The sequence below is a fragment of the Rana temporaria genome, chromosome 1, assembly GCF_905171775.1.
Source record: "Rana temporaria chromosome 1, aRanTem1.1, whole genome shotgun sequence".
In the NCBI taxonomy this organism is placed as follows: domain Eukaryota; kingdom Metazoa; phylum Chordata; class Amphibia; order Anura; family Ranidae; genus Rana; species Rana temporaria.
In genome coordinates, this window is record NC_053489.1 from 589333132 (window position 1) to 589359135 (window position 26004).

Below are 26004 nucleotides of genomic sequence, written 5' to 3' on the forward strand. Positions count from 1 at the left end.
GATTAAGAGTTACGTCGGCGTATCTACTGATACGCCGGCGTAAATCTTTCTGAATCTAGCTATTTAACCTCATTTGATGACTAGGTACAGTGAACTGCTGCCTGTATTGTAGGTGTGTTCACAGGGCCTTTAAATACCATTTTGTTATCACTGAAATCTAATACTGACAAAGTTCTCCTTTTTATAAACTGTAGTAGCATAAAGGAGCGTACAAATAATACGTCATCAAACTCCAGGAGAACATTTGTGCTCAAAGTAGAATGTTCTGATTAAATTATACAGATTTTATTCTCTTTTGTATGGACTAAAACTACAAATGACAACAACAAAGAAATCTAAGCATACTTAGTGAAAGTACTGTACTACATTAGTGAACTATATAGAGGATGTGGCGGCAACAATACCTCCAGATGTTCTCTCGGGGGGGACTGTGCACCAACGGAGAACACTTCACACTTTCTTCACATATTTCCTTACTTTTTATTTTAGTAAACTGAAAAGATAAAGAAGTGCCGCATTTTGTTTTCAGATTAAACTTGCTGATTTTCTTGTTCATACCTTTTATACACTGTTCTACTTTCTGCTTTTTACATTTTGCATTATTATGCAACACACAAAAAAAAACAAGCATCAAAAATTATATCCGTGGCTGTAAAATGTTTTCCAAAATGACCATTTTGTTTTGGGTGAAGTAATACTTGTCAAAGAAATGGAATGATACCAGTCGGATAGAACTAAGCTTACCATTTCAAGGAAGAAATTATTATTACATTTTGATATGATAGTGCTTAGAACAATATGCATATACACTGGTGAGCAACTGTTTACTCAAAATCAGCAGTCATAGACATCCATAGAGAGCCAGATAAGTTACTAGTGAACAATTGCTTCCTATTGTGTGAGCATGAGCCACTGTATGCATAATTCACCAGTCACCATTGATGAAAATTATCATTCAATATCCTAGTCTAACCTACATGGACATTTCCTATTTAAAAGGCTGGCTGTTTATTCAGTTACATTATTCTGGTCTGATCTGTATAGTGTATACACTGTATACACTTATACAAAGAAAGTTCTCTTTCAATTCAGAAACAATCACAGTTGTCACATAATTCTATTAGATTGTAAGCTTTTAGGAGCAGGCCCCTCTTAACCCATTTGTATCGAATTGTATTGTAACCTTTCTTTCTCTCTTTATAATGTAAAGCGCTAAACAGACTAAGTGCTATATAAATCCTGAAAAATAATAACAATAATAATTATTATAATTATGTATTTTTGGAATCATTTTGGTTGCATCCATTTAGTGCCGAACTGTGTATATATATATTTCCTGGTCGTCCTACGGCGGCACACAATGGGTTAAGCTTTCTTCTAACCCCTAAACGAAGAAAGAGCTAAACTAGCAGTGAGACAAGTTAGATTAATTAATTAACTATAGTGAGACCACCTGTCCCCGCCCTATAAACTGCTCCCAAGAACACAGACACACGTATTTTTTTCTTTCTTCGTACCTGGAAGGAGATGAAGAAGACGTGAGGCAAGTGCTCACCCCCGGTGCTTCCGGGTTCTTGAGCTAAGGGGCGGCCGTATACCGGGTGCCATCTCCGGTCCCTCAGCCTGCACCCCGTCATCCTCTGGTTCAGCAGCAGTGGAAGTGTTCCCCGAGAGGCCGCCATGCATTCCCCGTTCTGAGACGGCTACATGGATGCCGGAGGTTTGTTTGCGCTCCACAGGCCGGAAACGTCGCAGTGGACCGCGCGCATTGATGACGCGCTTCCGGGAGTTCGGGAATTCGCGTCCAGAGACTGGAGGGACGGAAAAGTAAGCGCCAGTGGCGGCCCGGTTTTTTGTATATTACATACATTATTCTGATGTTGGGCATGAATTTTCGTTTATTTTAAAACAGCGGGTCTGAAGTCTGGGGGTTTCCCATAGCGCAGCCGCGTCACTTCCGGTCTGAGGTCCCACACTATTTCTGACCGGCGGGGTCTGCTAGGGCTGCACTCAGCCTAGGCAGCAGATCCCTTGGCCGGTCAGAGGTAGGAGTGTTTTTTTGGGTTGCTCTCTTGCGGGGTTTTTTCTCTATGGCAGTTAAATTCTATAAGAGGGACTTTCTCTCTGTCTTGTTTTTCCCAGATGGCGTCCTCTGGTAAAGCCAAGAGAAAGTCCAAACACACCTTCTGCAACAAATGTGAGCAGCCCATGCCGGAATCATATACAAGTGACACCTGTGTATCGTGTTTAAATCCATCTGATAATGCCAATTAGTTTCTATTATGGTTTAAAGGGGAAATGTCCAATACATTTAAAGAAATTAAAGACTCTCTGGTGCCCAAGAAGAGGAAGAGAAGTTCCAGGGGTATTTCCCCTACTGCAACTATCTCCTCCGGGGAATGTAGTGCTTCCTCTTCCGATCCGGAAATACTATTTGAGGATCTAGATGACGATTTGTATTTATTACCCAAGGACAAGGTTCCTAAGCTACTGTCGGCAGTGAAGGACACTATAGAGTCATCCAAAGATGTATCGGCTAGGCCGAAGAAAGATCAATTATATTACTTTCCTCCAGTCCCAGATATGAGATTTCCGTTTCACCCCATTCTTACTGACTGGTTCAAAAAGGACTGGCCCAACCCTGACAGGAAAACCGATGCGGGAGCCCGCTTTAAAACTTCTTATAGGTTGGACTCTAAGGTTTCATCCGAGTGGGAAAATCCACCCAAGCTGGATCTGGCGGCTGCCCGGATGGTTAAAAAGTCGCTGTTTCCCTCTGACGAATCCTCCAAATTGTCCGACCCTTTAGAACGCAAGGCGGATAGCTTAGCTAAAAAAAGTTATCTGGCTGCAGCCTCCACCTCAAAAATTGCAGCTTCCTCAATCCCGGTAGCTAGAGCCCTAAGGGTCTGGCTGAGTCAATTATCTTTAGATATAGAAGAAGGGGTGTCTAGAGAATCTTTGCTAAAAGATGTTCACATGATGAAGTCTGCCGCTGAATTTTTATGTGACGCCCCGGTGGATGTTCTAAAGTTTTCATCCAGATCCCTCGCTTTATCCAATGCGACCAGAAGGGCGCTTTGGATAAAACAATGGACGGGTGACTTATCATCGAAGTTCAGCTTTGTTAACATGCCTTTCCACCCTTCATCCATGTTTGGCCCTCATTTGAAAGACATTCTCAAATCTTACAACGAGGAGAAGGACGCTTCTTTTCCCGTGGAGAGGAAGAGGCCTAATAAGCCGTTTTATGGAAGATCCAGATACTCCCCAAAGAAGAATTATTTCTTTCGGGGCAGAAGACCCTTCTATAAGAAATAGCAGGATTCAACGGCGGCCAAAAAGCAGCCCTTCAACAAGCCCAAAGAAGCCTGACGCCATCAACGCCTCTCCTCCTGTGGGAGGCAGGCTGAGGTTTTTTTCTCAGATCTGGCAAAAGACATCATCGGACTCCTGGGTGACGGACATCGTCTCCAGAGGGTACTCCCTAGAACTGAATTCTTTTCCTCCACAGAGGTTCATGCTCAACAAGCCCTCCAACCCAGTAGTTCTAGAGTTAGTGGAGGATTTTATAAAAAAGCACGCTCTAGAAGAAGTTCCAGATCGAGAGAATTTCCAAGGTCTCTACTCCCCAATATTTCCAGTTCCCAAGGCCTCTGGAGGGTGGAGGCTAGTAATAGACCTCTCTTTCCTAAACCAGTTTTTTGTAAAGCGCAAGTTCAGAATGGAGTCAATTCGGTCTGCCATTGCGAACATAGAAGAGGGAGACTTCCTAGCGTCAGTCGACCTTCAGGACGCATACTTGCACATCCCTATCCTAAGATCACACAGGAAGTATCTACGGTTAGCTCTGCTTTGCAACCACCAGATTCTCCATTATCAGTTTACTTGCCTACCATTTGGCATCACCTCAGCACCTCGAGTCTTTACAAAAGTCGTGGTGGTCCTAACGGCAGCCCTTCGCCTACAAGGGATATGTGTAACACCCTATCTAGACGATTGGCTAGTCAGGGCTCCCTCAGAAATTGTGTTAAGGCATCATCTTCTCGAGACCCTTCAAATGCTGGGCTCTCACGGTTTCATGGTGAACGTAAAGAAGTCCTCTCTGATCCCTACTCCAATCATTTCCTACCTCGGGTTCATAATAGACACCCTTCAGATGAAGCTGTTCCTTTCTCGTCAGAGGGCTTCCAATATCCAACAGGCAGTGCAGGATCTCCTGCAATCCAATCACTGCTCAGTAAGGAAGGCAATGAAGGTTCTAGGTATGATGACTTCGTCCCTGGAGGCTGTTCCATGGGCCAAGGCCCACTTCAGGATGCTTCAGAACTGCATTCTGTCCCAATGGGGCAGGAGCCGAGACTCTTTGGACAGGACTATCAACATTTCTCCTGTAGTGAGGAAGGATCTCATTTGGTGGATACACCCTCAACGCTTCCGGGGGGGCAGATCCCTCAGGACTCTGATTCAGACAGTCCTCACCTCGGATGCTTCAGGCTCAGCCTGGGGTGCTCATGTAGGGGACCATTGGGTACAAGAGGCCTGGTCTCGGAGAGAGCTTCAGATGTCTTCGAACTTGAAAGAGCTTACTGCGATCAGGAAGGCACTCATTCATTTCAAGTCCGAAGTTCTCCACAAGTCAGTTCAAGTACAGTCAGACAACTTGGCGTCAGTCTTTTACCTGAACAAACAGGGAGGAACACGGAGCCCCTCCATGCAGAGGGAGTGTGCCCGCATCATGCTCTGGGCGGAGGAGAACCTGTTTTCCCTAACGGCCACTCACATCAGGGGTGTGGACAATGTGAGAGCGGATTGGCTCAGCAGAAACTCGATCTTGCCAGGGGAGTGGGAACTGAACCCTCAGGTTTTCAGGAAGATCACCTCCAAGTGGGGCTTGCCCGAAGTGGATGCTATGGCGAACTCCCAGAACAAAAAGCTTCCCCAGTTCTGCTCCCTTTCCAGTATGGGGGACCCACTAGCGATAGATGCTCTCTCGATAAGCTGGAGGAAACTTTTTGTCTATGTCTTTCCCCCGACTCCGCTGATCCCGAAGGTGCTGCAAAAAATTCGGGACGAGAAAGTGAGGGCAGTAGTAATCCTACCATTCTGGCCCAGGAGGGCATGGTTTCCGCTAGCCTTGAATATGGCAAGGAACCAGGTCTGGAAACTGCCCATCCAGAAGGACCTTCTTCTCCAATCGGGGATGCTACATCCGGACCTCGAGAAACTCCAGCTTGCGGCATGGAATTTGAACTCAGATCCTTGACAGCTCAAGGCCTGTCGCAGGAGGTTATAGCTACCCTCCTGGCTTCTAGGAAGCCTGCTACCTTGAAAGTCTACAGCAGAGTATGGTCCCTCTACTCAGCCTGGTGCGCCAGGACTTCATCCTCCCCTGAGCAGGTAGCATCTCTCTTACAATTTTTACAAGAGGGCTTCCAAAAGGGCCTAAAGCCAAACACCCTAAGGGTCCAGCTGACTGCTATTAACTCCTGCCTGAAAGGAATATTTTCAAAAACTCCTCTCGTCAGCAGGTTTCTCAAGGCAATTAATAAAATAAGACCAGCCTTCCATAAACCGTTGCCAGCTTGGAGCTTGCCCTTAGTACTAAAAAGGTTAACGTCACCTCCCTTCGAGCCTCTGGAGAGTTCGTCCTTAAGGTTCCTCACTTTCAAGTGCACCTTTCTGGTAGCAATTACGTCCGCCAGAAGAATAAGTGAACTTCAGGCCCTGTCGTCCAAGGAACCCTACCTCAGATTACTTTCGGACGCAGTGGTCCTAAGAACTATGCCGGGTTTCCTTCCCAAGGTTTCCACCTCCTCAAATATCAATCAGGAAATTGTGTTGCCTGTGTTTAAAGATGGATCTGAAGATGACCTACACCTTTTGGATGTAAAGAGAATCATCTCTGCTTACTTACAGAGAACCTCGGAGTTCAGACAGTCTGAGGCCCTGTTTCTACAGTTCCAAGGGCCAAACAAGGGGAAAAAAGCAAGTAAATCTTCGCTGGCGAGGTGGATAAGAGACACTATCAAGCACTGTTACCTTTTGGAAGGCAAAGATTCCCCTCTACTCCTAAAAGCTCACTCTACAAGATCTACAGCTGCGTCCTGGGCCGAGAGGTATCATATTCCAATGGACCAGATCTGTAAGGTGGCGACGTGGGCTTCACCGAACACCTTCATAAAGCACTACAGAATAGATGTAGTATCGTCCGAGGGATCGGCCTTTGGCTCGAGAGTGCTTCAGGCGGCCTTAAACCATTGATCCCCCCCTTTTTCTTTTTTTGCACTGCTTTGCAAATCCCATTGTGTGCCGCCGTAGGACGACCAGGAATAGGAAAATTTGTTCTTACCTGAAATTTTCTTTTCCTGTAGTCCGTAGGCGGCACAGCTTTCCCTCCCATTAAAATTACTCTATTGCTGCATAAAATACATGTGTCTGTGTTCTTGGGAGCAGTTTATAGGGCGGGGACAGGTGGTCTCACTATAGTTAATTAATTAATCTAACTTGTCTCACTGCTAGTTTAGCTCTTTCTTCCTTTAGGGGTTAGAAGAAAGCTTAACCCATTGTGTGCCGCCTACGGACTACAGGAAAAGAAAATTTCAGGTAAGAACAAATTTTCCTAATATATATATATATTTCACAAACAGTAGAAGGGTCTTAAAGTGGCATTAAATACCAGGATTGCATTACATACAGAGTGCAGAGTTCAGGAGGGTTACACACAGAGTGCAGAGCTGTCACTTGTAAACACAGAAACCAGACTTCTGTGTTTACAAGTGATTGTGGTGAGCAGGCACCAAAGGGTCTGAGCCAGAGGTGGTGGAACTGAGTTCCCCCAAGTTCCCCCTGAAAAAAAGCCCTGTATATATACAGTATATAAGCAGCTGACACACATATACTTATCTATACAGAATGTTAACTGTTTATAGTTTTGTAATTTGCAAATCCAGATGGGTGACCTAATTTTTCATATGACAGTTAGGCGATACAACTTCCCTGCCGCCAGCCTTCTGACTGAACAATATAGAAGCAGCAACCATGTAGAAGCTATACCTCTGTTTTCGTCTTTTGTAAGCAATGCCAGTGTTTAAAACTGCCAGCACTGTGCAATGCAATGGAGCTCTGGTTAGCTCACAGTACAGTTCTTTTATCTCTCGTTAAAAATCCTACTGTGCATGGTATTGTGGTAATCTAATATATGAAAACATAATGTAAAGGGTAGGATTTTATGTTTGCCTGGATTTCCAAATAAACTCATTGGGGCAGATTCACGTACCTCGGCGCATCTTTCCGCCGGGCGTAGTGTATCTTTGGCGGCGTAAGGGCGCGGAATTCAAATGGATGTAATGGGGGCGTGTTTTATGTAAATACGTCGTGACCCGACGTAAACAACGTTTTTTTTTAACGGCGCATGCGCCGTCCGTGGGGGTATCCCAGTGCGCATGCTCGAAATGAAACCGGAACAAGCCAATGTTTAAGACGGTGACGTCATTCTACGCAAATCCCTATTCGCGAACGACTTACGCAAACTACGTAAAAAATTCAAAATGCGAGGCGGGAACGACGGCCATACTTAACATTGAGTACGCCTCATAATAGCAGGGTTAACTATACGCCGAAAAAGCCGAACGCAAACGACGTTAAAAAATGCGCTGGCCGGACGTACGTTCGTGGATCGCCGTAACAAGCTAATTTGCATACTCAACGCGGAATTCGACGGAAACGCCACCTAGCGGCCGCCGAAAGATTGCACCTAAGATCCGACGGCGTACTAAGACATACGCCTGTCGGATCGATCCGAGATGCAGTCGTATCTTGTTTTGTAGATACAAAACAAAGATACGACGCGCAAAATTTGAAATTACGCTGCGTATCAAGAGATACGCCGGCGTAATTCTTTTGTGGATCTGCCCCATTGTATTTAACCCATTACATCACACATAACTTATAGGGCAGTGTTAATTTTGTCGACTAAAATATTTCCGTCGACTAACTTAATACTATTTTAGTCTACTAAATAACAACTAAAACTAAAACAATTCAGATGACTAAAATATGACTAAAACTAAAATGATATTTTAGTTAAAAGACTAAAATACAACTAAAATGGCATTTTAGTCAAAAGACTATGGCCCGGATTCACATACAGCGGCGCACATTTATGCCACAGTAGCGTATCTCCTTTACGCTACGCCGACGCAGCGCAGAGAGGCAAGCACTGAATTCACAAAGCCAGTGCTGCCAAAACTGCGCTGGGTTTCCTAGGCGTAAGCCGGCGTATGTGGAAGTGGGCGTGAGCCATGCAAATGAGGCGTGACCCCATGCAAATGATGGGCCGAGCGCCAGACAGATACATATAACGAACGGCGCATGCGCCGTCCCGTGGACACATCCCAGTGCGCATGCTCAGAATCACGTCGGAACTACTCCCTAAGATATGTCGGATTACTGCCTACGGCGTGAACGTAACCTACGCCTAGTCATATTCACGTCCTACGTACACTTCGTAAAATACGTTGGCTTGTGTTCCCTGGTGCAGCCCTTTGCATGGATGCTGCTGAGTTACACCTCCTTTATGGGGCATAACTTTACGCCGGACGTATGACTTTACGCGCACTGCGTCGGACGGACGTTCGTGAATCGGCGTATCTCCCTCATTTGCATATTTGAATAGAAAATCAATGGGAGCGCCAAATACGTCCAGCGTAAATATGCGCTCACTCTACGCCGGCGTAGGCAAGTTACGTCGGTCGGATGAAGCCTATTTTCAGGCGTATCTTAGTTTCTGAGTCCGGCGCATAGATACGACGGCGCATATTTGCACTTACGCGGCTTATCTGGAGATACGTTGGCGTAAGTGCTTTGTGAATCCGGGCCTATGACTAAAACTAAAATGAATTTATATCACAATGGCTAAATCTGTGTCTGTAGTGCATGTTCAAACCTTAATACCATAAATAATAATATGTTATTAGATTTTTACTCCAAGAGTATATAATGCTTGACAGTTCTAAAGAAATGATCTGAAATCGATAGGCGTAATCCTCGTGTAAACAAAAAAAATGTGAATCACATTCAAATACCTCAAAAATAAATATATTAACAATAAAGTGAGTTCATGATTCTAATAAGAGTCCATGGAATATAATAATAAGTGACTGATTATAGTAAATCCTCTAAAAACGATTCACCAAAAATGTGCAATGATTCCAAAAGCCACTTCAAGCCATGCTAGCTTAACCATTTCAGGTCCTGAAGTATTTACCCCCTTCCTGACCAGGCCATTTTTTGCGACACAGCTTTGCGTCGTTTTAACTGACAATTGCACGGTCATGCAACACTGCACCCAAGCAAAGAATTAAAAGGTAAGGGCAACGAGATCAGAAATTACACCACATCCCAATTTAACATATGAAAAAAGGAGAAGAGGAACAAACCACGGGACTTTTAAGGTGCCAAAAGAATAACTGATTACAATTGATAACATGCAATACGTTTTATTATAACAATAAAAATTGATAAAAAATTCCTTGTTATATCACTTGTTCAATTCATAAGCCAATACAAACATTACCGCTCTACATGTTTCTTCCAGAAAAAGCTTCCTCAGGAGACTCAAAAGTGTTGTATGAATTAAATACTATAAATGACAAAGAAATATAGGAATAATTACATAAAGTTTTAGACAGAAATTTTACATCTATCACCTAATTTCCTTAGCGCGAGAAATTTCCCCTTTGATAGTATTACATCTATCACAGTATGGGTATACAAAGTACACAATATTTTATTTTATTTATAGAAAATATTATCAGCGGAAAACAATTTTAAGTAATATTTGAATTAAGTTAAAAATGGACCTACTGGATATACTTGGACCTGGGTTAACCAAAAATAGAGGAGTCCTGATTGACTCCAGTAGATGCCCTATCAATGGGATATTGTGTGATCACAGGGGCGAGACAGATATAAAATTATATATATATATAGGGCCAGATTCTCAAAAAAAGCGCCTATCTATAGGCGGGCATAGCGTATCTCAGATACACTAAGCCGCCGTAACTTAGTGAGGCAGGTCCCGTATTCTCAAAAAAATTGCGGCCAAAGTTACGGCGGCGTAGTGTAACTGTGCCGGCGTAAGCCCGTGTAATTCAAAGTAGGCTAGTTGTGGGTGTGTTTTATGTTAATGTATCGTGACCCAACGTGATTGACATTTTTAACGAACGGTGCATGCGCGCGCATGCTCAGTATCACGTTGAATTTTCAAATTAAATTACGCCCGCTCAATGCCTAGTCGACGTGAACGTAACTTACGTCCAGCCCCATTCACGGACGACTTATGCAAACGACATAAAATACGACGCTGTTCGTACGTTTCCGACGTCCATACCTAACATGACTTACCCCTGCTTTATGAGGGGTAACTTTACACCGGCGTATGTCTTACGTAAACGACATATCTTGATACTCCGGGCGCACGTACGTTCGTGAATCGGCGTATCTAGCTAATTTACATATTCAACGCGAAAATCTACGGAAATCTATGGAAGCGCCACCTAGCGGCGGAAATATGCAACTAAGATACGACGGCGTAAGAGACTTATGCCGCTCGTATCTTAGCCAAATTTATGCGTAACTGATTCTAAGAATCAGCCGCATAGATACGACGGCTCTCATTCGGACTTACGACAGCGTACATGGTGCTACGCCGTCGTAAGTCCTTTGAGAATCTGGGCCATACTGTATAAAAGAGAACATTTCCCTATTTGATATAATTATCGGAGTATATGAGTAATATTGACCTCACTTTCATTTGTATAATAGGATCAATAATTTATTTTATTCCTTTCCTCTTCAAAGAAAAGGGTAACCTATTTTTGATGATAGAGGGATGGCAGAGATGAAAAAATGCTGAATATCCCTGCTAAGGAAACCAAGACCCACTAGGATATCCCTTTACTTAGGAGTCTCAATGGCCCTCCTCCTTCACAATCAAGGTCAATTGAATAGAGCCTGAAAGATAATTGAAGCATATAAGCCTCATCAATCATAGGCATGTATCTATATAGATAATAATATAAAAGGTCTTGAAATCAGCCAGTATATCCTTTTTACATGATAAAGGTCTCTAATAGAGCAAAAATTTGTACTTGCCTCTCTGTGAAACCAGATTAAAATTATACGGAGGGAAAGGAGAGATGCAAACCCTCTCTCAGAATACCTCTGACAGAGAATGGCGGCTGTTTGCCGCATTCATATCTCCCCCCTGTTCCCGTAGCGTCTGACGTCACTGCCGAAATGTGGGTTCACTGCAAATACAAATGCAGTTCACTGCAAAGTTTTCACATTTTAAACTTCACAACAGTCACAAAACTGTTCACAAATTGAAACCTGGGAGAATCACTCATCCCTGGTGCGATAGGAACGATAAGTAGTGGATACATAACTCAAAGATTATTTAAAGCATATGACATTTCGAGATACCATGAACTATAGTGAATTAGGTAACCGCTCATATATCCATAACAAAAATGTACAAAATGTTCACATGTGGTTCCCTGGCTGATTGGACGCAACATCAGTAAGGTTATTGACCACAGAATGTTGGTTGGTTTGGACAAGTCGTCTAAATGCCGCGTCTGCCAGAGCCAACAATACAAGACAGACTTTTTTTAAGCCCAGTGTGCATGGAGCCTAAAGAAATTTTTATTGTTAAAATCTTTTATTCCTATGAGACTGGATTCCAGGTAACACAAATGTGTACAAGACTTATTGGATTTTATTGATTTACTTGCTTTGTATTCAGTCTAATCAAAAACAAACAAAGATAACCACATGCAAACCTTTTTGTAATCCTGTAATGGACGAAAATAAGCTTTGATAGCAGTATTTTTAGTTGTCAGATAAATAGAGTTTCATACACTCAAAAGGATGTTCGATTTGGAAGCTTTGATTAAAAAAACAAAAAATATTGTGAGGCTTCAGGAAAATGAAACAATTTTATAGTAAACTTGTTTTTTTGTGTTTTGAATAGAGTTTCCCACAGGCTTGGCCTTACATTACTATTTCTGGATCATACATCACGGGACACAGAGCCTTAATTACTTAATGGGTTATGTAGTCACCACATGTAATTGGACACTGGCAAACCCAATTAAAATTGAGTTCCTCCCCTATATAACCCCTCCCAAATGGAGAGTACCTCAGTTTTTTCATCAGTGTTAAGGTGGTTGGTCAACATGTGCTAAGAAGAAAAATGCTCTTTTGATGGTCTGGCTGCGGAGACCTAGGAGCTATAACCGGATCCATTCCTCGGGCTGATATCAAAGGCCTAAGATGGTTGGTACCCCGGGCCTCGTGTAAGAAGAAACGAGGTCTGCCTGTAATGTCTCTCTGCGGAGGTCTGGGCTCTGGGATCCAGACTTTGGTGTACTAATACATATGTGGCACGAAAAGTTTCTGGCAGGTCCAGGTATGAGGTGTTCTCTAATAAAACCTTTGGTAAACCTGAAGGTTGGCACAACTTGCCCGCCGTGATGGGTGAAAGCTGGAACTACTTTAGTAGCTTTCCTGCGGCGTGGATCAGGTAAGAAAAAGATCATTTTCATTTATGTATTATCTTCTTTGGAGTAGGATGTCTTTCCTGGTTCTCACCACTGGAGGGAGTAAGTGCAAACCTGGTCTTTTCTTACATAGCCTTCCAAACAAATGAAGCAGATGATTAACCTCCTCCCTACAGAAGAGATTGAGGTTTATGAGGACCTTCCTAAGGCCTTGTGCTTTGTGATTGATGCGATTATGAACTCTGTTCAACAAGCATCTTGCTTGAATCTCCTGCAGGTACACATGCGCAGGTCCCTTTGGTTAAAACATTGGGAGGCCGAGGTTTCCTGCAAGAAATACTTGGTAGCGTTCCCCTTTGGGGGAGAACGCCTGTTTGGAGATGACCTGGATAAATACATCCAGAAGATTACTGGAGCAAGTCTACTCTATTGCCGGTTAAGAAAAAGAGTAAGTGTACCTCATTTAAATGTACTCTTTCTCCAGCCCCTGGAAACTCAGTCTCCAGGCAGTGGCGACGACCACCCCAGTCTAACACTAAGGGAAAACCCAGAGCCAAGCCAAGGACAGAAAAGAACTTGGGGTTCAAGGTCTAAACAGACCCCCAAAACTTCCCTATGAAGGGATGCCCCCGCTCGGGCGAGTGGGGGGAAGGCTGCTGCATTTTGCAAATGCCTGGCGGAACAAGGTTCAGGACAAGTGGGTCAACGCCACAGTGTCCTCAGGCTACAAGCTAGAATTAAGAGAACTTCCGCCACCCCGTTTTCAGAGATCAAGTGTTGCCAAAGATCCAGAAAAAAGAAGGCCTTTACTGTTGGCCTTGGAACACCTGTTGTCCCAAGGGGTAATCTTGGAGTTAGCCCCAGAGGATCAGGGGTCAGAATTCTATTCAAACCTGTTTACGGTTCCAAAACCAAACAGGGATGTCAGACCTATCCTAGATCTGAAAAGTCTGAATCAGTTTCTGAACATTCGCTCCTTCCGCATGGAGTCTGTCCTTTCAGTTGTTTCCACCCTTCAGGGAGGAGAATTCCTGGCATCAATAGACATCAGAGATGTGCCAATATTTACCACTCACCAAAGATTTCTAAGGTTTGTGGTGGATCAGCGCCACTTTCAGTTTGTGGCTGGCTATGGCACATCGAGTGTTCACAAAAATACTGGCAAAGCTAAGGGCACTAGGCATAGCAGTAACAGCCTACCTGGACGATCTGTTGATCATGGATCAGTCCGCCGCACGCTTGGGCCACAATGTGCACAGCACAGTGGAATATTTAGAGTACCTAGGCTGGGTCCTCAATCTGAAGAAATCTTCCTTGCAGCCTCAAAAAGGGCTAGAATACTTGGGCATGATTATAGACACATCCCTAAGCAAGGTATTCCTTCCCAAGCCGAAGGCAAAAGCCATAGGAGACTTGGTCCGAGTGGTAAAAGCGAAAAGAAGGCCTTCCATCCGTCTATGCATGAGATTGTTGGGAAAGATGGTAGCCTCATTCGAGGCTGTCCCTTACGCCCAGTTTCACTCAAGACCGTTACAGGGTGAAATTCTGTCAGCTTGGAACAAAGATGTTCAAGCCCTGGATCTTCCTATGATCTTATCTCCAGGGGTTCGCCAGAGCTTCACTTGGTGGTTGCTCCCCCAAAATCTGTCAGAAGGAAAATCCTTTACTGCAGTTACCTGGAAAGTGGTGACCACAGACGCCAGCCTTCTCGGCTGGGGGGCAGTGCTAGAAGAAGCATCTGCACAGGGGAAGTGGTCCTGGGCCGAAAAGCTCCTACCCATCAACATTCTGGAGATTCGGGCAATTCATTTGGCCATCAAAGTTTGGTCTTACAGACTGCAAGGCTGGCCTGTTCGGGTTCAGTCCAACCATGGCCTATATCAATCACCAATCACCAAGGAGTCACCAGAAGTCTGGATGCCCAAAAAGAGGTGAATCACATCTTGGCCTGGGCAGAAAGGCATATTCCTTGCCTATCTGCGGTCTTCATTCCAGGGGTAGAAAGTTGGCAGGCGGATTTTCTAAGCCGCCAGCAACTGAGTCCAGGAGAATGGTCTCTACACCTCGACATGTTTCAAATCATATGTCAGAAATGGGGAACCCCATGTGTGGACCTGTTGGCTTCCAGGTTCAACGCAAAACTGGACAGCTTTGTATCAAGAACAAGAGATCCCTATGCTCAAGTCTCAGATGCCCTGACAATCTCTTGGGATCAGTATTGCCTGATTTATGCATTCCCTCCAGTGCCGCTTCTCCCACGATTCTTTCAGAGAGTCAAGAAGGAAGGAAAGTCAGTGATTTTGGTCGCCCTGGCTTGGCCCAGGAGGCCCTGGTACGCAGTAGTCGTAAGGATGGCAGTAGGAAGACCTTAGGCTCTTCCAGACCTACTATCGCAGGGTCCAATGTTCCATCCTGCCTTAAGTCTAAATTTGACGGTTTGACTGTTGAGACCCACATTTTGAGGAAACGTGGGCTCTCAGGGCCAGTCATATCCACTCTGGTTAATGCTAGGAAGCTGGCCTCCAGGCTCATCTACTACAGAATCTGGAAGGCATATGTTTCCTGGTGTGAACCCAGAAAGTGGCATCCTAGGAAGTTTTCCATTAATAGGTTTCTTGCCTTTCTTTAGTTGGGCTTAAAGCGGTAGTTCCGCGGGAAAACGTTTTTTTTTAAAGACGTTTTTGTAAAGCTGATGGTACAACGAAAATTGTACTCACCAGTCTCCTAGTCGCAGCCGCCACCAGGACGATTTCCCCCAAAAGAAGATTTTATAAAATCTGATGATGGACATTGCCATCTTAACTGCTGGCACCGTGAATCCCTCCTGTATTTTCTTCCGGGATGCGGTGTCTCCTGAGAATACCAGGAGACGCGCCGTGTTTGAAATCTCGCGATATCTCGCGGGTCACGTGACTAGTCACAGCGGGGAGTGTCCTTTTCAGGACGCTGCCGGCTGTTGTCCTAGCAACTATGCAGTGTGACGGCGAGCCGCGCCGTCAACACTGCATAGTTGCTAGGACAACGGCCGGCAGCGTCCTGAAAAGGACACTCCCCGCTGTGACTAGCCAGACTAGTCACGTGACCCGCGGGATTTCAAACACAGCGCGTCTCCTGGGATTCTCAGGACTCGCTCCCAGGAGACATAGCGCTGATCGGGGATTTTTTGAAAACACGCCCACTCCCGCGGGGAAATGTGAGTGACAGCTCACAAAAGGCCCTCAATCCAAGGTAAGGAGGCCTATTAAAAAAAAAAAAAAAACGGATAGATACAGTACAATGGCTGCTGGTTTTAACAAGAAAAACTTGACAATTAGGGTGAACCACCGCTTTAAATATGAAGTTGGCCTTGAGCACTATCAATTGCCAAATCTCGGCTTTTCAAAGACCGGTTGCCTATCATTCCCTAGTCAGGGCATTTGTTCAGGGTGCACTGTGGTTGAATCCGCCGATTAACTACTTGCCGACCGGCCACCGTCGTTATACGTCCTCACTTTAAAGATGAATATCTCGGTAACGGCAGCAGCTGCTGCCACAATCGAGATATTCATCTCTTCTGTGGGCGGCCGTGTAAACGATAATGGCGGTCTCCGCGGCAGATTCGCCGCGAGATCGCCGTTATCGGTGGCGGGAGAGGGGCCCCCCTCCCGCCGCTCTCCCGCGCCCTCCGCCGCTTACCGTAGCCGTCGGTAGCGGCGGAGGGGATCGCGACCGTTCGCTAGCTGAGCGGGGACGAGACTGAAGGGAAAATCTCCTTCGCCCGTCCCCATAGCTCTGCTGGGCGGAAGTGACGTCAAAACGTCAGTCCCGCCTTAAAGAAACATTTTTTTTTTTTTGTCATTTGAAAAAATGACATTTCCAAATTTTTTCCTTTTTTTTTTTGCATTTAAGCCTAAATATGAGATCTGAGGTCTTTTTGACCCCAGATCTCATATTTAAGAGGACCTGTCATGCTTTTTTCTATTACAAGGGATGTTTACATTCCTTGTAATAGGAATAAAAGTGATATATTTTTTTTTTTTTTCAGTGTTAAAAATTGTAAAATAAATAAAAATAAATGCGAAAACCCCCCAAAAAATGTTTTAAAGCGCCCCGTCCCGACGAGCTCGCGCTTAGAAGCGAACGTATACGCGAGTAGCGCCCGCATATGAAAACGGTATTCAAACCACACAAGTGAGGTATCGCCGCGATCGTTAGAGCGAGAGCAATAATTTTAGCCTTAGGCCTACTCTGTAACTCAAAAAATGCAACCTGTAGAATTTTTTAAACGTCGCCTATCAAGATTTTTAAGGGTAAAAGTTTGACGCCATGCCACGAGCGGGCGCAATTTTTAAGCGTGACATGTTGGGTATCATTTTACTCGGCGTAACATTATCTTTCACAATATATAAAAAAATTGGGCCAAATTTATTGTTGTCTTATTTTTTAATTTAAAAAAGTGAATGTTTTCCAAAAAAAGTGCGCTTGTAAGACTGCTGCGCAAATACGGTGTGACAAAAAGTATTGCAATGACTGCCATTTTATTCTCTAGGGTGTTAGAAAAAAAAATATATAATGTTTGGGGGTTTTAAGTAATTTTCTAGCAAAAAAAAATGGTTTTGTCTCGTAAACACCGACTCTGAAAAACAGGCCCGGGGCTAAAGTGGTTAAGTCTCCCGTATGCCCATGGGATTTGAATTTAGTGTTGTCTGTTATACAGAAGCTACCTTTTGAACCTTTACACCAGGTTTATCTAAGTCTGTTGACACAGAAACTGTTTTTTCTTGTAGCCATATCTTCAGCAAGGAGGGTATCGGAATTGGCGGCTCTTTCGTGTAATTAACCGTATATGATTATTCATGAAGACAGGGTGGTGCTGCGGCCTCACGCGAATTTCTTACCTAAGGTGGTTTCAGGTTTTCATCTGAACCAAGATATAGTCCTACCGTCTTTCTTTCCAGATCCGCAGTCTGCGGTGGAAGAGAGTCTACACTCTCTAGATGTTGTAAGAGCGGTAAAGGTTTATCTGCAAGCTACGGCTCAGATAAGCAAGACTGATTGTCTATTCATTCTGCCTCACAGCCCAAAGAAGGGCCAGGTAGCGTCAAAATCCACTATTGCAAGGTGGATTCGACAGGTCATTATTCAGGCCTATGGTTTAGAAAAGAAGCTCCTTCAAACATGATCTATGAATGGGGGGGGGGGGATGGTCAGATAAATGAAGGTCTGCCTCCTCCATTCATCGATCGATTTTTATTTATAGAAGCTATAGTACAACTTTTTTGAATAGAGGGGTAGAAAGGGTAGGCATTGTAAACAGGGCTGCTGACAGAAATCGTGGGGCCCCGTACAGACTACCTGACACCCCCCTAAGAAAATATTAAAGCTATATTTAGCTAAAAATACAATAAAATCATTATTAGCAGAAACAAACTCAACATAACTCACAGAATTCCTGCTAAATGTAAAAGATTATACTGAGTCAATAAATAAAAATTAAGATGAGATGAAAAAAATATACATGGGTAGATCCACAAAAAAATTACGCCGGCGTATCTATTGATACGCCGGCGTAATTTCAAAATTCCCACGTCGTATCTTTGTTTTGAATCCTCAAAACAAAATTAGACGGCATCTCGGCTAGATCCGAGAGGCGTACGTCTTTGTACGCCTTCGGATCTCAGATGCAATTTTTTCGGCGTCCGCTAGGTGGCGTTTTCGTCGTATTCCGCGTCGAGTATGCAAATTAGCTATTTCCGACGATCCACGAACGTACACGCGGCCGTCAAATTTTTTTACGTTGTTTCCGTTCTGCTTTTTCCGGCGTATAGTTAAAGCTGCTATATGGTGGCGTACTCAATGTTAAGTATGACCGTCGTTCCCGCATCTAATTTTGAAAATTTTACGTTGTTTGCGTAAGTCGTCCGTGAATGGGGCTGGACGCCATTTACGTTCACGTCAAAACCAATGACGTCCTTACGACGTCATTTAGCGCAATGCACGGCGGGAAATTTTAGGGACGGCGCATGCGCAGTTCGTTCGGCGCGGGGACGCGCTTCATTTAAATGAAACACGCCCCCTACCTGCTGCATTTGAATTCCACGCCCTTACGCCGCGAGAGATACACTACGCCGCCGTAACTTACGGCGCAAATTAGTTGAGGATTCAAACTACGCCTAGGTAAGTTACAGCGGCGTAGCGTATCTTAGATACGCTGCGCCGGTGCAGATCTATGTGGATCTGCCCCACAGGCTGGGCAATTGGAGCCCCGGGATCAGAGAGACAGGGAAGATGAGAAGGGAGGAACTGCAGGGAAAGAAACAAAGTTACAGAGGTAACAAACTCACCTATCAGCTAACATGGAAGGGGGGGGGGGCTTACAGGATGAAGGATTAGTGAGGGATGACTGTCTCTTTCTCAGCAGATACAATGTGGCAACAGGGAGAGGGGGGAGAGAACCGCTTTCAGCTGCTGGAGGAAGAAATCTGTAATTGTTGTCCATCACTAAGTCCCCTCCCTGTGTAGGCCCCCCCTGTTTGCTTGGGCCCCCTATAAGAGGACTGGTGGTCCCCCCCTATCAGCAGCCCTGATTGTACATGTCACAGGTCCCTTGGTTCTAATAAACCCTTAACCTGGAAGATTGTTGCTGTGGGAGTAGGGGAGTTTGGAGGATAAGGGCAGGAAAAAAATCAGCACAAGTGACATTACACATTGATAGTAAGTAATGTACCTTGTGCTGATTTAAAATAAAAAATACTGTAGCCTCTGGTGTAAAGAGGAACTCTGATGTAAGGGGTGCTCTGAGAACCCTGATTTACCTTACTGTATTCACTCAGAGGTAGGAGAGAGAAGGGGGGAGACTTCAGTCACAGGAAGGGATGGATGGTGAGCTCACTCACCCCTTGGCAGTCGATGTGATTCTTGTCAAGCCTGCCTTGCATACACACGATCGTGAAAAAAAAAAACTGCTCGAGCAAAGCGCGGTGACGTACACACGACTATTTTTCACAACGTGAAAAACGATGGCATGAAAAAATAGAGCATGTTCTAAATTATTAATGGCCATTTTTCATGTTGAGAAAAATGCTCTGGAGTCTACACACGATAATTTTTAATGACCAATTAAAAAAATTGCATTTTTCTCGTCATGAAAAACAGTCATGTGTACGCTGAATTTGTTTTTTCCTAATTGAGATAAGTACACACTATAGAGGAATATGCTTTGTTCATGTTTCATGGCTGAGGTTTACAACCACTTTAAGAGGAACCTCAGTCCCTTTTAGCCTTAGCCCTGACCCCCCTGCTAGGGTTGCCACCCTTTCTTCAAGCTAAACAAGAACACTTCAGTGGCACACAGCCAGAGGCGGCTCTTTAATTAGGCAAAATAGGCAGTCGCCTAAGGCCTCGCACTCACAGGGGCCTCGCGGCCGCCTAATTTGTCTCTGCTGTGTGCTAGATCCCTGCAACTTTCTGCAGCCATTTTTATTTGTTTGAATTTTTTTACCCATTATGGGCCCCTGTATCTAAGTTTTGCTTAAGGCCTCACAAAGCCTAGAGCCGCCTCTGCATACAGCTAATTTGTTTTTTGGGCACAGTGGCAGAATTTGATGGCACAGTGGCAGAATTTGATGGCACAGTGGCGGCATTTGATGGGCACAGTGGCGGCATTTGATGAGCACAGTGGCAGCATTTGATGGGCACAGTGGCAGCATTTGATGAGCAGTGGCAGCATTTAATGGGCACAGTGGCAGCATTTGATGAGCACAGTGGCATCATTTGATGAGCACAGTAGCATCATTTGATGGCACAGTGGCAGCATTTGATGGGCACAGTGGCTGCATTTGATGGCACAGTGGGAGCATTTAATGGGTTCAGTGGCAGCATCTGATGGGCACAGTGGCAGCATTTGATGGCACAGTCACAGCATTTGATGGGCGCAGTGGGAGCATTTGATGGCACAGTCACAGCATTTGATGGGCGCAGTGGGAGCATTTGATGGGCACAGTGGCAGCGTTTGATGGCACAGTCACAGCATTTGATGGGCGCAGTGGGAGCATTTGATGGGCACAGTGGCAGCGTTTGATGGCACAGTCACAGCATTTGATGGGCGCAGTGGGAGCATTTGATGGGCACAGTGGCTGCATTTGATGGCACAGTGGGAGCATTTAATGGGTTCAGTGGCAGCATCTGATGGGCACAGTGGCAGCATTTGATGGCACAGTCACAGCATTTGATGGGCGCAGTGGGAGCATTTGATGGGCACAGTGGCAGCGTTTGATGAGCACAGTGGCAGCATTTGATAGGCACAGTGGGAGAATTTGATGGGCACATTGGCAGCACCTGAAGGGCACAGTGGCAGCGTTCGATGAGCACAGTGGCAGCATTTGATGGGCAAAGTGGGAGCATTTGATGGCACAGTGGCAGCATTTGATGAGCACAGTGGCAGCATTTGATGGGCACAGTGGGAGCATTTGATGGCACAGTCGCAGCATTTGATGGGCACAGTGGGAGCAATTGATGGGCACAGTCGCAGCATTTGATGGCACAGTCACAGCATTTTATGGGCGCAGTGGGAGCATTTGATGGGCACAGTGCCATTAGTTTAGGCTGGAAAGAAGTACCACAGCACAAAAATACTACGAGGGTTAGAACAATATCCATATGTGAGAGAGGCAGGGGCAGTGCCGGCGCAAGACATTGTGCTGCCTGGGACCAAGAATGAAATACTGCCCCCCCCCAAAAAAAAAAATCACGCCAACCAAAAGGCCCCCACATTCATTATTTGATATCATGATAACTAAAGGGGACCCGTCATTGCTCTATACATGTATAGGAGTATAAAGAGGACCTGTCATGGCTCTATACATGTATATAGGGGACCTGTCATGACTCTTTACATGTAAAGGAAAATCAAGAGGACCTGTCATGGCTCTATAAATGTATATAGGACTATAAAGAGTACTTGACATAGCTCTATACATGTATAAAGGAGTATAACGAGGGCCTGTCATGGCTCTATAGATGTATAAAGAGAACCTGTCATCGCTCTATACATGTATAAAGAAGTATAAAGAGGGCCTGTCATGGCTCTATACATGCATATAGGCATATAAAAGGACCTGTCAGTCACTTGCCACATGTTGCAGATGGTCACTTACATCACCTGCCACACGTTGCGGATTGTCACTTGCCACATGTTGCAGATGGTCACTTACGTCACGTGCCACACGTTGCGGGTTGTCATTTGCCACATCACATGCCACACGTTGCGGATTGTCACTTGCCACGTCCCATCATAGGGCCGGGGGAGAAGGCAGGGGGGCAAGTTTTTTTTATTTAGGGTAAAGGATCTCTTTAATAATAATAGGACATTGTTGCAGTGTTATCCCTGAGGGAAGGCCATGCTTCCTCCTGTCATTGAAGACATCAGCACAGCCTGGGCTCATTGGGAAGACGATGCTGCTGTCTGTGTATATTGTGACAGGTCATTAACCACTTGCTGCCCGCCAATGACAAATTGACGTCGGCAAAGTGGTTGTAGAATCCTGACTGGACGTCATATGACGTCCTCAGGATTCTGAGCCGCTGCGCCCCCCGGGGGAGCGCATCGCGGCGATCGTTGTTGCGGGGTGTCAGTCTGACACCCCGCAACACCGATCTCGGTAAAGAGTCTCTCACGGAGACTCTTTACCATGTGATCAGCCGTGTCCAACCACGGCTGACCACGATGTAAACAGGAAGAGCCGTTGACGGCTCTTCCTCACTCGCGTCTGACAGACGCGAGTAGAGGAGAACCGATCGGCGGCTCTCCTGACAGGGGGGGTTCGCGCTGATTGTTTATCAGCGTAGCCCCCCCTCGGATCGCCACACTGGACCACCAGGGAAGCCCACCCTGGACCACCAGGGAAGGGCAAACTGTAAAAAAAGCCCCCCCAAAAAAAAAAAAAAAAAAAAAAAATAAAAAAGCTGAAAAAAAAAAAACATTTAAAAAAAAAAAAAAAATATGCCAATCAGTGCCCACAAATGGGCACTGACTGGCAACATAGGTGCCGCCCCACAGTGTCCATCAGTGCCACCCCAGTGTCCATCAGTGCCACCCCACAGTGTCCATCAGTGCCACCCCACAGTGCCCATCCATGCCCAGTGCCCACCTATCAGTGCCCATCTGTGCCACCCATAAGTATCCATCAGTGCCACCCATGAGTGCCCATCTGTGCCGCCTATGAGTGCCCAGTGCCGCCCATGAGTGCCGCCCATGAGTGCCCATCAGTGCCACCTATGTGTGCCCATCAGTGTCGCCTATGTGTGCCCATCAGTGCCGCCTATGTGTGCCCATCAGTGCCGCATACCAGCGCCGCCAATCAGAGCCACCTTATCTGTGCCCGTCAGTACTACCTCATCGATGTCCATCAGTGCCATCTCATCAGTGCCGCCATATCAGTGCCCGTAATTGAAAGAGAAAACGTACTTATTTACAAAAAAATTAACAGAAAAAAATAAAAACGTAATTTTTTTTCAAAATTTGCTGTCTTTTTTTAGTTGTTGCGCAAAAAAAAAATCGCAGATGTGATCAAATACCACCAAAAGAAAGCTCTATTTGTGGGGAAAAAAGGACGCCAATTTTGTTTGGGTACAGTGTAGCATGACCGCGCAATTACCATTCAAAGTGCGACAGTGCTGAAAGCTGAAAATTGGCTTGGGCGGGAAGGTGCGTAAGTGCCCTGTATGGAAGTGGTTAATGAATTCTTACAGATGTAAACATGGAGCTGTGTGAACGTGTCAGTACTTATACAATGTGGCTTATTTTATTTTGCATAAACAATAACAGACAAGAAATGTGAGGGAGATACTGAGGGCTGAATTGACGGGCAATGACAGGACGGCGGGAAACGCCGTACAGACACCTGACCACTGTCGGCCGCTCGGGGTCATGTGACCAACAGAAGCTTAGAGGCTCGCGGAGAGGGACATGCGCAGTGTGGAAAAAAGGAGGTGCAGGGTCGCGCACGGGGGCGAGCACGCAGGAAGAGATGCATGCTTGCTGTGTTTCATACTGTAGGCTTTTTGCCTGATCTGGAAGACTTGGCGCCAATCGCATTATCGCAGGGTGCCGGGGGTTTGGTGGCGGGACAGGAGGACGTGTGATGAGACTGTAGGGCCTGCCATGGTATGTACCAAGCTGTTCTGCACTGTCAGGCAGATTATAAGCCATGGATGCAATGCTTATCGATGAGGGTGGGAATAAATGTAGCTTCTATTCTGATTTCTATTACACTGAATGTCAGGCCTGGACATTTCTGATGTTCTGTGATAATGCATATCTTTCCCATTCTGACCTGTGATCGGTGCACCCAACACCTAAGGATGTCCCCTGACCTCCACTGTCACATGACTGAGTGCCCAGGAATGGGCAGTATGGGATGCCTGCAGGTGTGGGGCTGACCCCAGGTCTGACGGTGTCATCTGACACATAGCCAACTGTCAGTGGTGCCACGGTGATCTACATACAGCCGTAGCATGAGAAACCGAATTAACACACAACAAAAATATTCAGCTGATCTGTTATTGGGAGCTCATGGTTCAGATCAAGAGATGAGGCGGACCATTCAGGTGCAGAAGGACATTGGGTACCACTGAAGGTAGCAAATATCAGTGGCAGGACAGGAAATGTTATTAGAAGGTATGGTGCTGGAGGCAGCGGGGGGCGGTGGGAGTGGAAGTGGTGTAGGAAAGACAGTGGGGTGCAGGATGTGACAGGAGACGGCAGGGACCGGCGGTGGTGCAGGATGTGACGACAGGGACCGGCGGTGGTGCAGGATGTGACGGCAGGGACCGGCGGTGGTGCAGGATGTGACGGCAGGGACCGGCGGTGGTGCAGGATGTGACAGCAGGGACCGGCGGTGGTGCAGGATGTGACGGCAGGGACGGGCGGTGGTGCAGGATGTGACAGCAGGGACGGGCGGTGGTGCAGGATGTGACAGCAGGGACGGGCGGTGGTGCAGGATGTGACAGCAGGGACGGGCGGTGGTGCAGGATGTGACAGCAGGGACGGGCGGTGGTGCAGGATGTGACAGCAGGGACGGGCGGTGGTGCAGGATGTGACAGCAGGGACGGGCGGTGGTGCAGGATGTGACAGCAGGGACGGGCGGTGGTGCAGGATGTGACAGCAGGGACGGGCGGTGGTGCAGGATGTGACAGCAGGGACAGGCGGTGGTGCAGGATGTGGGAGGTGACAGCAGGGACCGGCGGTGGTGCAGAATGTGGGAGGGGACAGCAGGGGTCGGCGGTGGTGCAGAATGTGGGAGGGGACAGCAGGGAGTGGTGGTGGTGCAGGATGTGGAAGGTGACAGCAGGGGTCGGCGGTGGTGCAGGATGTGGAAGGTGACAGCAGGGGTCGGCGGTGGTGGTGCAGGATGTGACAGCAGGGATCGGCGGTGGTGCAGAATGTGGGAGGTGACAGCAGGGGTCGGCGGTGGTGCTGGATGTGGAAGGTGACAGCAGGGGTCGGCGGTGGTGCAGGATGTGGAAGGTGACAGCAGGGGTCGGCGGTGGTGCAGGATGTGGAAGGTGACAGCAGGGGTCGGCGGTGGTGGTGCAGGATGTGACAGCAGGGATCGGCGGTGGTGCAGAATGTGGGAGGTGACAGCAGGGGTCGGCGGTGGTGCTGGATGTGGAAGGTGACAGCAGGGGTCGGCGGTGGTGCAGGATGTGGAAGGTGACAGCAGGGATCGGCGGTGGTGCTGGATGTGGAAGGTGACAGCAGGGGTCGGCGGTGGTGCAGGATGTGGAAGGTGACAGCAGGGACCGGCGGTGGTGCAGAATGTGGGAGGGGTCGGCGGTGGTGCAGGGAGTGGTGGTGGTGCAGGATGTGGAAGGTGACAGCAGGGGTCGGCGGTGGTGCAGGATGTGGAAGGTGACAGCAGGGGTCGGCGGTGGTGGTGCAGGATGTGACAGCAGGGATCGGCGGTGGTGCAGAATGTGGGAGGTGACAGCAGGGGTCGGCGGTGGTGCTGGATGTGGAAGGTGACAGCAGGGGTCGGCGGTGGTGCAGGATGTGGAAGGTGACAGCAGGGGTCGGCGGTGGTGCAGGATGCAAGCAGAGGTAACAGGAATTGGTGGTGGAGCAGGATGTGAGAGGTGGCACCAGGGATTGGTGGTGGAGCAGGATGTGAGAGGTGGCACCAGGGATTGGTGGTGGAGCAGGATGTGAGAGGTGGCACCAGGGATTGGTGGTGGAGCAGGATGTGATAAGAGAAAGCGGCAATTGGTGGTGGGGCTGGATGTGACAGGAGGCAGCGAGAATCAGGGCTGACAAAGTTGGTTGCGGAGATCGATGACGGATTAGCAGGTTGGAAGAGAGGCAGCAGGTGACTGTAAACGGAGGACTTGGGTGTAAAATATAGTTATTAAGAAGAATAAGGGCACAGAAAAGCACTAGACATTGGACATGAGGTGGCATGTA

At 46.6% G+C, this 26004-nt stretch overlaps 1 protein-coding gene across 2 annotated transcripts in view; it reads left to right on the top strand.

Moving 5' to 3' along the window:
* The first annotated feature begins 23521 nt into the window (after nt 1-23521).
* Nucleotides 23522-26004, top strand: part of RFC1 (replication factor C subunit 1) — a 97337-nt gene continuing 94854 nt past the window's right edge. For both annotated transcript variants that reach the window (XM_040335123.1, XM_040335124.1), the window contains exon 1: nt 23522-23709. In XM_040335123.1, the coding sequence (XP_040191057.1) occupies nt 23707-23709 (3 nt within the window). In that variant the 5' untranslated portion in view covers nt 23522-23706. The remainder of the gene's footprint in view (nt 23710-26004) is intronic.